Source organism: Zonotrichia leucophrys, chromosome 4 (genome assembly GCF_028769735.1).
Source record: "Zonotrichia leucophrys gambelii isolate GWCS_2022_RI chromosome 4, RI_Zleu_2.0, whole genome shotgun sequence".
In the NCBI taxonomy this organism is placed as follows: Eukaryota; Metazoa; Chordata; class Aves; order Passeriformes; family Passerellidae; genus Zonotrichia; species Zonotrichia leucophrys.
The window spans coordinates 7,484,891-7,497,731 of NC_088173.1; the positions used below are offsets into that span (position 1 = coordinate 7,484,891).

The 12,841-nt window shown below is 43.5% G+C and overlaps 1 protein-coding gene and 1 long non-coding RNA gene across 5 annotated transcripts in view; both read left to right on the forward strand.

The window, feature by feature from the left end:
- Window positions 1–1,924: 1,924 nt before the first annotated feature.
- Window positions 1,925–5,599, forward strand: LOC135447269 (uncharacterized). The gene is made up of 2 exons (XR_010440045.1): window positions 1,925–1,997; window positions 5,301–5,599. It is a non-coding gene; the product is annotated as an uncharacterized LOC135447269 (long non-coding RNA).
- A 2,514-nt stretch (window positions 5,600–8,113) lies between these two features.
- SLAIN2 (SLAIN motif family member 2) overlaps window positions 8,114–12,841 on the forward strand; it is a 37,036-nt gene continuing 32,308 nt past the window's right edge. For all 4 annotated transcript variants that reach the window (XM_064710361.1, XM_064710363.1, XM_064710364.1 and 1 more), the window contains exon 1: window positions 8,114–8,532. In XM_064710361.1, the coding sequence (XP_064566431.1) occupies window positions 8,174–8,532 (359 nt within the window). In that variant the 5' untranslated portion in view covers window positions 8,114–8,173. The remainder of the gene's footprint in view (window positions 8,533–12,841) is intronic.

Consider the following 12,841-nt stretch of genomic DNA (forward strand, 5'->3'; position numbering starts at 1 on the left):
GGTTTCTTTCCTCTAATTTTCCTGCATCATCACACTGATTTCCATGTAACACCATGTCAGTCACTTTACTGAAATCTATATGGATTTGCTTTATTGCAATTGTCTAAAACATTGTGTATTTCAGCAAATAAAAATACAAGTTGATCCTTGGCAACTGTCTCCAATTTTTATCTGCTTTCATAGCTGTTTCTTTCACAAAAACATTGAGTCCTTACAGACAACTGAAATCATCACAATGCATTTTTGTGCATCACTTTTTTCCTTAAATACTGCTATTTCACTTTTTAGTCTTTTAATCCCATGGTATTGTTGTCTGTTTTAGTAAAAACCTTACTGCTGGATTTATTATCTCTGCCACTGGGCCTCCTTGACAGGCAAGCTCTCTGCCCTTCATTTTCACCTCACACAATTTCTTTCCACACCCATTCTCATGAACATCTTTGGGTTTAGCTCTGCGTACTTCAGCGTTTTCATTTCTCATGCTGAGCCAAATAATCAGGTAGTTTGGGGTGGGACCTTAATTATCCTTAATTGCAACCACATCCATGATTTATAAGGCATCCACTCCTTTTTTGTTGTTTATATGGCCAAGGTACCTTTTACTATTTGCTTAAGCTTCTTTTGCAGCCTCTTCCTAAGTTTGACTTTTGACATTTTCACATGCCTTTTGTCTAGCAAGACACTTCTTCATTTTCTGTTCCTTGTAGACTCACTCTTTACTTTATAAAGTTCAGGGTTTCCCAGCTAATTGTGAATGGAGCTATTTCCATAGTTTTTTTCCCTTTGGGATACATGCTAAAGATAATTTCTGGAGCACTTAGGCTTAAAGGAATTCCAGTTAGCTTCCACAGTTATCTGACTGAGCCATTCTGGCTTCAAATCAGCTGAGTAGCACAAATATTTTTAAAATAATATTTCAGCTAGTTATATTCTGCAGAGCTTGACTTATGCTTGAGTAGTTCTACTAGGTGTACTAGAGAAAAACAAAGCACTTAAAAAACAGAAGTTGGAGCAAAACTGCTCCACACAAAGATCTTATAATCTAAAGGGGATAATTGTTGTCATCATAGTGCAAGAGCTCTATTACCATTACATTGCAAGGGTTCCATATTGCTAGAGTTTCATACTTCCTTGACGGTTCTTGTAGGCAGCTCCTCCAGGCACCAGCTCTGCCTTGTCCTCATAGCAGCCAACTGGCTCCAGTTCCCACCAATCCACTCTTTTATAACACTCTCCTTATTGGCTACAGCTGTGGCCTGTTAACATCAGACCTGCTCCTAATCTTTAGTAATTGGTTCAGCTGCAACTCTTTAGGGGATAAGATTACATTCTATACCACCTTCATTTACCCATACTGTATCCCCCGACAGATAATAACAGAAACAGAAGAAACACAAATACATTATACATGCAGGAGCATGAATAAGAACACAGACCATTTTATCAGCCTGGTTTTTCTAATTTTTAGTAGTCTCTAAAGTGTCTGTAAAATGAAGCAAAACCAGAGAAAAATAAATAAGATTTGTGATACTGTATACCTTAAAGGATGATATTGCTGTTGCAATCATTACTGAAAAAGAAAAAAATCCCAGTCTGCTTGGTGAATGTTGTGATAATATTAGAAGGGAAGCAAATAATTCAGTAGAGAAATAATGGAATACATTTATCCTGATTTTTTTACATCAAATTGTTTATCAAGGTCCACCTGCAGCAGGGCAGCTGAATCTCTGTATCAAGCCTACTGACTTATGGTGAGTGACCTGTCATATCATACAGTAGGAGTCCTAGTAAAATCTATGTATTGTATAAGTGGCCTTGCCCCAATCCTAGTTGTTCTAAATGGGCTGCAGCTGTGATGTCCTTAATTGGGCAGCAGCTGTGGCTAATGAAGGTAACTGGGATAAAAGAGGGTGGGCTGGCTGCTCAGGGAGAGCTTTGGTGGAGAGGCAGAAGCAACATTGCTGTGAAGAGCTGCTTGTGAGAAAACCATCCAGAAGGTATGGGACTCTAGAAATATGATAACAACAATATCAAGGCCAGACTATTTTCCTTTGACTTTGCTGGGAGCCATGATGAGAGGGCCATTTGCCTGCAAGCCCTTCTGAGGTGTCTCCTGCCCCCCTTCCTGGACAGCCTGCTCTTATATTCCAGTGTGATTTCTAAACAATATTTTCCCAATTTGCTTCTCATTTACAAACCCTATAATATTCTTGCAGTGGGAAATGTAACGATAGTTCTTCTTGTGGACTTCAGCAAAAAGGTATGCATTTAATTAGGCCCTGGAAAACATGCTTTGGGAAAAAAAATGAATTTTAATTTTCTTTTAGTTTCCCTGCAGGGCCTTCCCTTTCACTTGTCCTTGCTGATAGAGGGCAAGAGTGACTAATTCAGCTCTTCATTGAGGTTAGCTCATTTATTTGAGCAGCAGGGACCACAGAGGGAATGTTTTAGCCAGTCTTATGAATTATTTGTTATTTTACCCCTGCTGGGTAAAATCAGCCCTCATTTGATATATTAAAAAATCACCCTACAAGAATCCAAATGAAAAACATCATGACAGTGCATTAAATAATACCGGTCCTGAAGAAAAGAAGATCAGTAAGTGCTGGGACTGATTACACGGTAGGATTTCCTTCATGGCATCCTCCAAATACAGGGCACTCCTTTCACTGTGGAATGTGCAGGGTGTCCTCTCCAAGTGCCCCCAAAATGTGGGCAGGAAAATGTCAGTGCAGAGGCCAGGGCACACACAAACCTGTGCTACCTCCTCACTGCACAGGCATGGCAAGAGCTGTCCCACGAGAAACTCTCCACACACATTTGTCCCCTCTCTGAGCCAGCTCCTCAGGAGTGAGCCCTGGGCCACCAAAGCCATGACCGAGGTCTCTTGCCCTCCAGACCTCTGAACGAGGGTGGCAGGAGTCCTGGGGCACCAGCTTCTCCTGGGCACGCTCCGGTAACAGGCTCAGACTCAGCCACAACGTGGTGTCACTAGATGGCGATGGATACCTTCGATACTGTGCAAAATAGCCAAAAGCTTTCTCAAAAGAGAACAGGGAAGAGAAAAAAAAAGATCAGAAGTTGCATTATACAGTGATATGGCACATCTCAAATAACACATTCTCGTTTTCTCTCCAGACTCAAGTACCAACGTAGTATCTCAGGCTTCTTTGATAATTCTTTTGTTTGCATACAGTATTTTGGTTACTCACGGTCACACATTTTCCTTTTCTGATTGCAAATCTCAATTACTTTTGTCAGCATTAGCATACTGTCTTCAGACAGAGGCAGAGCCTTGTTAAATACTAGCCATTAATAAATCAAGCATAAACCTAATTTAATTGCAAAATTTTGTCTATGCAATGTGAATACCCTCTCTCTCCTATTCAATAACAATTTTTTTCTGCAAATCTAAGCAAGAAGACATTTAAAACATACTAGCTTTTCCAGTATGCAGCATTTCAAACTTTCAACACATTTGAAAGTTCCTGACTTTCCAATTACTTTGCATTCTGAAGATTTGGTGCTTTATCATGCTAAAAAAAGTGCAGAAGGAAAACTGTTTTAAAAACTTCTTGAGTGCAATGAAGTCTTCTTCCTTCCAGCCTTGGCCCGTTAGTAAAGCCATGTTGGGAGAGCAAATTTAGGAACTTTTTTTTGAATGATAGAACAGAAGATTGCTTCATATGGGTGGAGACATGTAAGGTTTCACTCACTGTTACCCAAGTGATTAAAATCACTGCACTCACAACTGAACATCAATCATGAATCTTCTTGACAACAAAAAATCCTTTCCCAATGTTCTGAGTCACCACAATGTCAATTCAATTTCCATGTCACCACAGCATTTTAAGAGTGTTGAACTCAGCAGTTTTTTAAAGAGCAACTAAACTATTCCCAAGTGATTGATAAACATGAAATATGGGTAGCTAATGCCATGACAAAACTGAATTTGCTCCTTCCTCCCTCCCTCCTTTCCTCAAAATATATTGTAAGCCAGACTAAAAAATTCCCATCAATGCCTTAGTAAGTACCTTGTTCTGTCTGAATAATTTAAATTTGGCAAAGTTTAAGCTTGCTCAACTCAATTTTCTTAAGTGCCTTGTAACTTGGTAAGGAGACCAACGTACTGATCATGAGTCTATCATCCACTACACTGTCAGCAGAAAACACTTTTTAAAAATTATTTATATAGACTTTTAAAGTGTATTTATGCACAGCTCACTGCTGTTTACAGTTTTTAGGGGATGGGTACTGAAGATGTGTGCAGAGTGACTACATTTTTAAGTTTCCAAACTCCAATCTAAAGGGCTAAACGTTGTTGGTGCTGTCTCACCACTGATGAGCCTGATGTACTCAGAGGTGTATTTTATAAATAACTGAAGTTACAATGTTGGTTCTTTTAGTAGAACCAGAGTAACAGTTCTGCATTTAATTCTGAAAGGAACATGTTATGACAGGAACATGCTTCTTCCACTCTGTATTCAATTTTTGCATGTGCCATATATTGTAATGATAAACAATACTTTGTATTTTGTCAAAGGTGTAGCTGAACACTGCTGAACACAAACATGTGTGGGCCTGCCGAACACCTCCTTTGACAAGTCTGGCAGGCAACAACCCTTCTGCAGGAGAATAAACAAAGCTGCTTAAAAACCAGTCCACTTTTCCAGGCATCAAGTTAAATATTTACAACAAATGTTAACTTCCCACCACACATCTACCCATCTTCATGTACTATTCTCCCTGAGGGATTGTCATCCCAGGTGACAAGTGAAATCAAGGTTTCAAAGTCAGATTCTAACGGTTTTGACAGATGTAAAGACAAAGATTCAGCAAATCACCACTGTGAGAAACTAACCATAGGGCTGTCCATGCTAGAGAGCTCAAAGGTCAGCAAAACAAGGCTCCTGGTGGCCTCTTTCTAGGATCCACTTGTCAGAAAGATGTGTTGAACTATTTGAGTGACATGAAAGCCTTGATCAGACTTCCTTTCCTTTGGAGAGACTGCTCCTCATTTTCTCTCATCTTGTGAGTTTAGAACCTGCCCCAAGTCAGACAAGGGAAGCACCCATGCATGTCCTGAGATCTGGAAATAGTGCTGTGGAAAGGCTGCTTTTCCTCCCTCTCTGTGAAAAGGGAAAACACAGCGTGGGTGCAACCACAGCTGTTCACAAAAAACTCTGCAACAGATCTAATTTCGCACACAGAGGAATTTCTCTTGCTCCTGTGACACAATGGAAAGGTTTCATTTTTGTAGCATTACTATCAATTAATACTATTTCTATATATTCACCCAGGGGCCTCTGCTTGGGTGTGGTCTCACTTCTGGCCAGAGCAAGCTTGGAATCTGAGGAACAAGAAGGTTGTGGAAGCCTATTATTGACCTGATATTTCATGGGAAGCTTATGGACCAAGCCCTGCTGCTCTTCAGTTCCCAGCATATGAGAAGGGCACTCACAGCGCAGGAATGAATGAGAAAGCAGAATCATGGCTCTTGCTATTCAAAGCACAGACTATGGTGACTATTAAGCAGTGACTCCCCTTGTTCATTTCATTTATGTCCTTACTCTTTGTAAAAATAGCAGATGATTCAGCAGTTCTGAAGCTTTTTTCTGAGACTTTTTTCTCACTTTCCTCCCCCTTTGTCCACACACACCTGCAGGGAGTGTATCTTGTGGGGAGAAAAAAATTGCTACAGCTGCTGGCAGCAAAGTAATGGTGGCAGCAGAGGAGTAGGAAATCTGGGGGACAGACAGACCATAAAATGACCTGGTGGGAGAGGAAGGGAAGAGGAAGCAGAGGAGAGGCAGGATGCAGGCAGTGCACTGACCACTAAAGAGCTCTCAGAGGTGCCCCATTAGCTATCAGAGCAGGCCCCTAAACATGACAGAATCACCAGGAACAGCTGCAGTTTTGGAGCAGCTCCCAGGAGTCCGGGTCTCTGAGGTCCTGGTCCTCCTCTGCACTGCCTGTCTGCATCTCCTGGCAGAGCCCTTTGCCACAGCCCCACTTCACACTGTGACACTCCCAGTTCCAGCCACCAGTCCCACCCTGGTCCCAGTATTTGCACTACAGAAAGGATTAAACTCCTCCTGTTGCTACCATAGAAGCATGATTAATTCAAATGACTGAGGGTTTCTCACACCACTGATGTTTGGCCTGAGGATAGTCATAGAAGAAGAAAGAAGTTATTATTGCGTGGTCCTGCTATAAATGCTCTAATTTGGAATAAAGTTCCCTGCATAGTTTAAGACCCACCAACTACTGAATCATCAGCAGTGTCACTGTAAGTATGGGGGTCATGGAAGATCCTTAATGTAAAAAACCTTTATATTATAGTTTTCTTGGCCTTTTTGTAGGACTGTAAATTCTGTTGATAAGTAACTGCTCTCACAGAATATATCTGGATTCCCTTAAGGCACTTGACTTTGTACCATATCATACAGACACAGAGAACTAGCTGGATTTACAAACTGGTTTACAGACCAGTCCCTAAGGAGTTATGATAGTCATTAACGTGGTGCCAGTGAGCAGAGTGCCAAAGTCTCAGCTCATGGGCCAAAACTGTTTAGTAGTTCTACAACTGTGAGAATTATACAAAATCTGTGGCAAAATCTGCTGTTGATAAGAAGTTTGCTTCATTTGCAGATAATGAAGACATTACCATAGGAGTAATTAAATTGCTTTGTTGAAAGATAGCAGCCCTGATGTATTTTAATGCAGTTAAACACTCAAGATGATAACTGTTTTGGGAAAACAATGACATAAATTGCATGTATGGATCAAAGGCCTGGATTCTGGTGAGAAGCTAACAGTGCAAAACCACCCCAGAATAAACCCTCAAATAATGCTGTACATACATGGAATGTATTCTTTGAATGTATAAGGGGAGAGTGTTGTGCAAGCCAAGGAAGTGACCCAGTCTTGTAAGGATGTGGTAAACTCATGCCTGGCAGTTTCAACACACCAGCAGTCCATGCACTATACCTAACACAACCAGATTGTGTGGCATTAAATGCCCCCAAACTTTGCAACTTCTCAGCACATCCCGCAGGTCTGAGCACCCGTCTTATTTTCCTTCTTCCCCTCCTGAGCCTGGTAAAAACTGCTCACAGCAGTGCCATCCCCTGCAGGCTCCAGCCATCCTCTGGCCACTTGCTGGCGTTCCTCCTCTCCTCTGCTAAACCAGGCTCCAAAATGAAGCTGGTGAGTAGATGGAACTTGGGAAGAGATAAAAATTGTGAAGGGGTGGGACTAAGGACAGTGTCACTCAGTGGCTCAGGGAAGGGGGACACAGAGAATCCCCACAATGCCAGCTGATGAAATTTGGAGACAATTCGTCACAAGACACAAAACATCCCAAGAAATAGGGCAGGAGGCAATGGGCAAAAAGTTCTAGCTGAATATTAAAAACTTCTTTACTGGAACACATTGCCCAGTAAACACAATCCTGTGCCCTGAGCTCTAGGATAACTCTGCTTGAGCAGGGAGGCTGGACCAGATCAACGACTGTGGTCCCTTCCCACATTATCCATTCTGTGATTCTGTGACAAATCCCAAAGCCCCACTAATTCTTTAAACCTAAAGGTGCAAATTTTGCTATGGAGGGCAAAATCACCACAACCTTTAAAAGAATATGCATCTATTTATACAAAATATACACTCGAAGGATGTTCAGTTCACACGTCTGTCATACACAATAGGCCCAACACTTTCACCCAGGCCTTGGACCATGGGCAGCCTTGTACTCTCCAGAGGTTTTGAACGATATTCCGGGGCTTCCATTCAACTCCTGTCCAGGACCTGCGGTGCCCAAGACACGGGAGGCCAGGCCAGGCCAGGCCGCTCCCTCAGGAGCGAGCCCACGGCACGAGCCCCTCGCACGGCCCCAGGCGGGGCTGAGTCACAGCCTCCCGCTGCCGGGCCGCGAGCCGCCGCCACGCCGTGCCGTGCCGCGCCGTTCCGTTCCGTTCCGTACCCTGCCGCCCGGAGAGAAGGCGGCGCGAGGGCCGGCGGTTCCGGCGGCAGAGGCGGAGGCGGTGACATGGCGGCGGCGGATGTGCGTCCTGCGCCCCGCCCCAGCCCTGCCCCGCCGCCGGCGGCCGGGCCGCGTAGACGGGGCGGCACGGCCGCCTCTCCCCGCGCAGCCGCCGCTCTGCCGGCGGCCGCCATGGAGGATGTGGGCTCGGGCGTGAACGCGGACGCGGAGGTGCGGAAGCTGCAGGAGCTGGTGAAGAAGCTAGAGAAGCAGAATGAACAGCTTCGCAGCCGCCACGGCGCCCTGCCCGCCGCCCCCGCCAGCCCCAAGCGCCTGCCAAGCGCCGGGCCCTCCTCGCCGCCCCCCGCCGTCTCCGCGTCGCCCGACGGCCGCTGTCTCAGCACCAGGGCCACCGCCCGGCACTCGCTCCTCGAGGAGCCCGGCGGTGGCGATGGGGATAACGGCGGCAATGGCCTCCTGGACGACGCGGCGGTGCTCAGGCCGGAGGAGCTGGAGCGGCTGGCCGGCTGCGATGAGGACGAGACCGGCTGGTGAGGAGGCGGCCGGGGTGGGGATGGGGCGGGGGCGGGTTGGTGAGCAGGGCTCCGCCGTGCCTGGGTGGGGAAGGGGCTGTTTCCAGGCGTGTGGCTGATGTCGGAGGGGGTCTTGGGGCTTTGTGTGCGGAGGCAGCCTCGCCCTCTGGGCTGGGTGAAGGGCTTAATGAGCTGGACTAGACGCCTGCCAGGGAAGGGTGTTTGGCTTTCTGCAAGCGGCGGTGAAGCTCCCTGGAGGCCGCGGCTCTGCCCTGCTTGCTGCTCGGCCGCGAGGGGAGCATTACTTGGGGGCACTCGGACCCAAATGGGCTCCGGTGCTGCCGCAGAACGAGCCGGCAGTGTTTTCGGGAGTGCAAGCGGTGGAGAGGCATTGAGTAACTTGTGGGAAATTTCTGGTATAGAATTGGCCCACAGGTACTGTTAGACTTCAGACATGCATCGGGCACCTTTAATGCCTCGATTTCTTTCAGCTGTAAAGGCAGCAAATGTAGCACTTTTTCATCTCATAAACGTGTTGCCCTTAGGCGTTCTAATTTATTGCTAATGATGTAGGATCACGGTTTCCCTTAGGTGGTTCCTCGGTATAAATGGACTGCTTACCCTGCTGCTCCAGCAGAAACAGCTGCAGGTGGCTGTTTGCCTTGTCATTATTAACACTTGATTGAGCTTCCACTGAGAATCAAGGAGACTTGGCTCTCTCCAAACATCACACTGGCTCCAGCTGTCGTTTTGAAGTTTCCTGTGGCAGTTGTTGAGGGGCAGCCTCAGAGCTGCAGGAGAAATAGTGGGGAGGAGCACCGTGTCAGCGCCATGTCCACAGAGAAATGCAAGGGAGACATGTACAGGGACAAAAAGTGTAAACTTTTGTTTAAACAGACATGCAAACTGTCTTGCAACAGAACTGATTGTAGGTCCGTCTACGAAGGTCTCTGGAAGCAGACATGCAGACAAATGTACAAAACAAACAAAAATGTCTTGCTGAGTTAGGAACGCCTTTAAAAATTCTGGAATGACTCCATGTATGAGCAATGTTTTAGTTGCTCAGGGAGGAGACGGCATGTGCGCTTCCTTGGAGAAATCATTTGCCTGACATTCAGCCCGATCCACTGGAGAAGTATGAGAGCATAAGTTTATTCTCATCCAACACTAAATTAACACAAGGCATCATCTCCCAGAAGATGAGTCTGTGCAAGGCAGCTACTCTTATTTCTCACTTATTTCTCCTGGTAACCTAGAAGGGCCTACAGCCCTTGATGGAAATAGAATCTGGTAAATTTGCACTGCAGGTTTGGAGTGGCATGGCCAAATTTATTTGTAAATGTCATGAATTCTAGTGACAATAGATCTTACTGTTTTATACATTAATTCTAAATCATGGGTAACATAATGAGTCTCTTAAGTGAAAGTGAATGTCCCGACAGAGCGTGTGGTGGCAGTGTATGGTGGCAGTGGTGGCATTAGTGCTGTGTTTTTGTTGACGCAGTTCTGGGCACTCACGGGGCGCTGCCCTTGCTGGTGTCAGGTGTTTGGCTGCCGGTTATTGTGGCACCCTCATGTTGCTGTGCAAGTTGTGGTGCTCAAAAGGCAGTAAAACTTATAGGCAGTCTTTTGCTCATCTTGATTCCTTTACTAATATTTTGGCAACTATAATGCTGAAGTGTTTTAGCTGCTAATTTTCATTCTCAGGCATGGGACACTGAGTGAGACACAAATGCATGAAACAAAAGAAGTCATTGTAAAAATTTGCAAACTGTCACACATATCACAAAATATGGATATGTGGTTGTTTAAAAAAAGTGTTTTCCTGATGTTGTTTAATATACAATTAATGATAAACATAGTTTGGCTAGAATGATGATTTTTTTGTTCCAAATTGCTTAATAAAAATGGAAATCAAGCTCTTGGAATTTCTAAACACCTTCTAATTCAACTGTTGAAACACTAAATAGTCCAACCCCTTTTATTATCCTATGAAGGTAAGATGCCTTTGTATTTATGCATTTGATTGATGGAGTTTTTGCTCTTAGTGAAGTTTGAAATTTTCAGAGGGCTAATGGAGCAATCTAAAAGTAACAAGCCTGTTTCTTTTGGGAGGGGTTGGTATGAATAAGTGGGTTTCCTTTAAAGTGTTTCATAAATATCCTGCTCCTAAGACCTTGGCTATGCAAGGTCATTCATAAAATAATTTAATCAACTGAAAGGGTGAATTTATTCAATGAAATTTAAGTCCCATATGAAACTCTTTGAGGTTCAAATGGATTGGATCACTAATGCTTAACCCAAAGTCTTGTTTAAAGTATGGGATTATACACTGTCAAAATCAAATACCTCTTAGCAGCTGAGGACACCTCTTGTGGAAACAAACTAAATTTACATCATTGGTTGTTCATAAAAAATTGATTCATCTTGCATGTTTTGCTTGTATGTGTTAGAAGTTAAGATTTGTCTTTACTTTTGATTTCAAAAGGACCTTGCTGTGGGCAGTAATAGGTGTTAAAGGGTGCTGGTTATCACTGTTCTTTTCTGTTTTGTGTAATACAGACATTTTCATACCCCATTATGAAATTGTCTGCAGTTTTGTCATGGCAGAATAAATACTTTTCTTAACTGTTAAAATTGTTTTACATTTAATGCCTACATGAGATTAGTGGCTGTGAGTTTAAGACAGAACACTTGATACTGTGATTGAAATTGATACTAGAATGTGACATGTTTCTTTAAATCTACATTGTAGAGTTGATCAGTTATTTTTAGCTTTTAAAATGCATTTAGGTAAGAACAGAAGAGAAGTGTCAAGTGAAAAAGTAAGGAGAAGGTGCAACTGTCAAACAAGCAAAGGAACTTTGACACTGCTGTTTTAATAGCAGCATTAGCTATTAAAACATCCATACAGTATTAGTGAATTTTGGGATTGTTTATATTTTTGCTTGATTGTTTTTCTTCTCTCTGCTTACTTAAATCCAGATTCACTTCACGTTTTAAACATTTTTGCATCAGACAATCTTCAAATTATGTGGTAAATTATTAAAAATATTTTAGTGAATTTAGATTGAGTTTCTTGTCTATATGCTTCTGAAAGTTGTTTAATGTGCTGAAACTTTCTTCCTGATAAGGTCCTGAAGGTTGCAGATTGGCACATCTGTACTTGCACACTGTACTGAGCTCTGCACAGACCCATGGAGACTTTGCTTTAGGCCTGCTGATTATTTCCTCCAGTTATCAGCAACTTTCATAATCTACTCTATGGGTGTTCCTGTTTAGCTGTTCTTGAACCAGATTGCATCAAATTTAATTTTTTTCAAGTTCAGTCTGAACAGGTCTTTTCTTACTAATTAATTGAAAAGACAATAGGGCAGGAGAGGTGACCAGAGTGGAGAAATCTTCAGAGAAGTGGTGTGCACCTCCTTGCCTGACTTGCTGGGTAAGGTTGGGTGTGGATGTGTTATCTGGATAACAGGGTGCAGGGTGGCTTGCCATGCTGCTTTTAAAAAGAGTTTATTGGGTCTTGAGTTTATTGCAGGATAAGTGTGCACACGTGGGCAATTACTCTAGATGAGTTACTGTGCTGGGAACCCACTGTAACTTCCTTTGTGGTAACTTGTTGCACGGTCTCCCAGACTAAGCTCTCTGAGAAGTTTTGTTTTAAATTTAAGCAAAGCATGCCGTACTTTTCTTCAAAATTTACTTGCAGCATGTGCATAAGAGTATAGAGTTTGCTGTGTATCTGTTTTGTACATGTAATTGCTCAGCAAACTTCAGAACAGTTGTTCCTCTTTAAATGACAGTGCTATAAACGCTAGCACCCATGTATTCATATCAGCATCAAGTCTCCTTGGTAGGGTTAAAATAGCTGACAGTTGATTTACGTCATTTAACAAAAGGCGGTTATTGTGAATTTAAAATTAAATTATTGGTGGTTTTTTACTAACTGAATAGCTAAAAGTAATAGTTTCAGTGTTTGTTAAGAGCTCAGGCTGGTTGTGTATCCTGCCTAGTTAAAATGGAAGGCACATACATTTGCTGTTACACTCACTCTCGTTCAGCAGCTATTTCTAATTTGCACCTGTTGGTAACAGTGCAAGTTTCCGTTCCAGCCATCCATTAGCGTTACTTGGCCAAGGGCCGGTGTGCGATACACGATTGTCGTCTGTAGTGATTGTCTTCCATCTCATATTGCTGGATGTCCCTTGAGCACCAGCACTGTTTTGGAATCCTGGTTTGCCATAGTGAGCTGGTAAAGTATACTGTGACTGTTTTAGGCTAGAGCTCCACCTGAATGAAACCCCATTGCTGAAATTGCATTGCA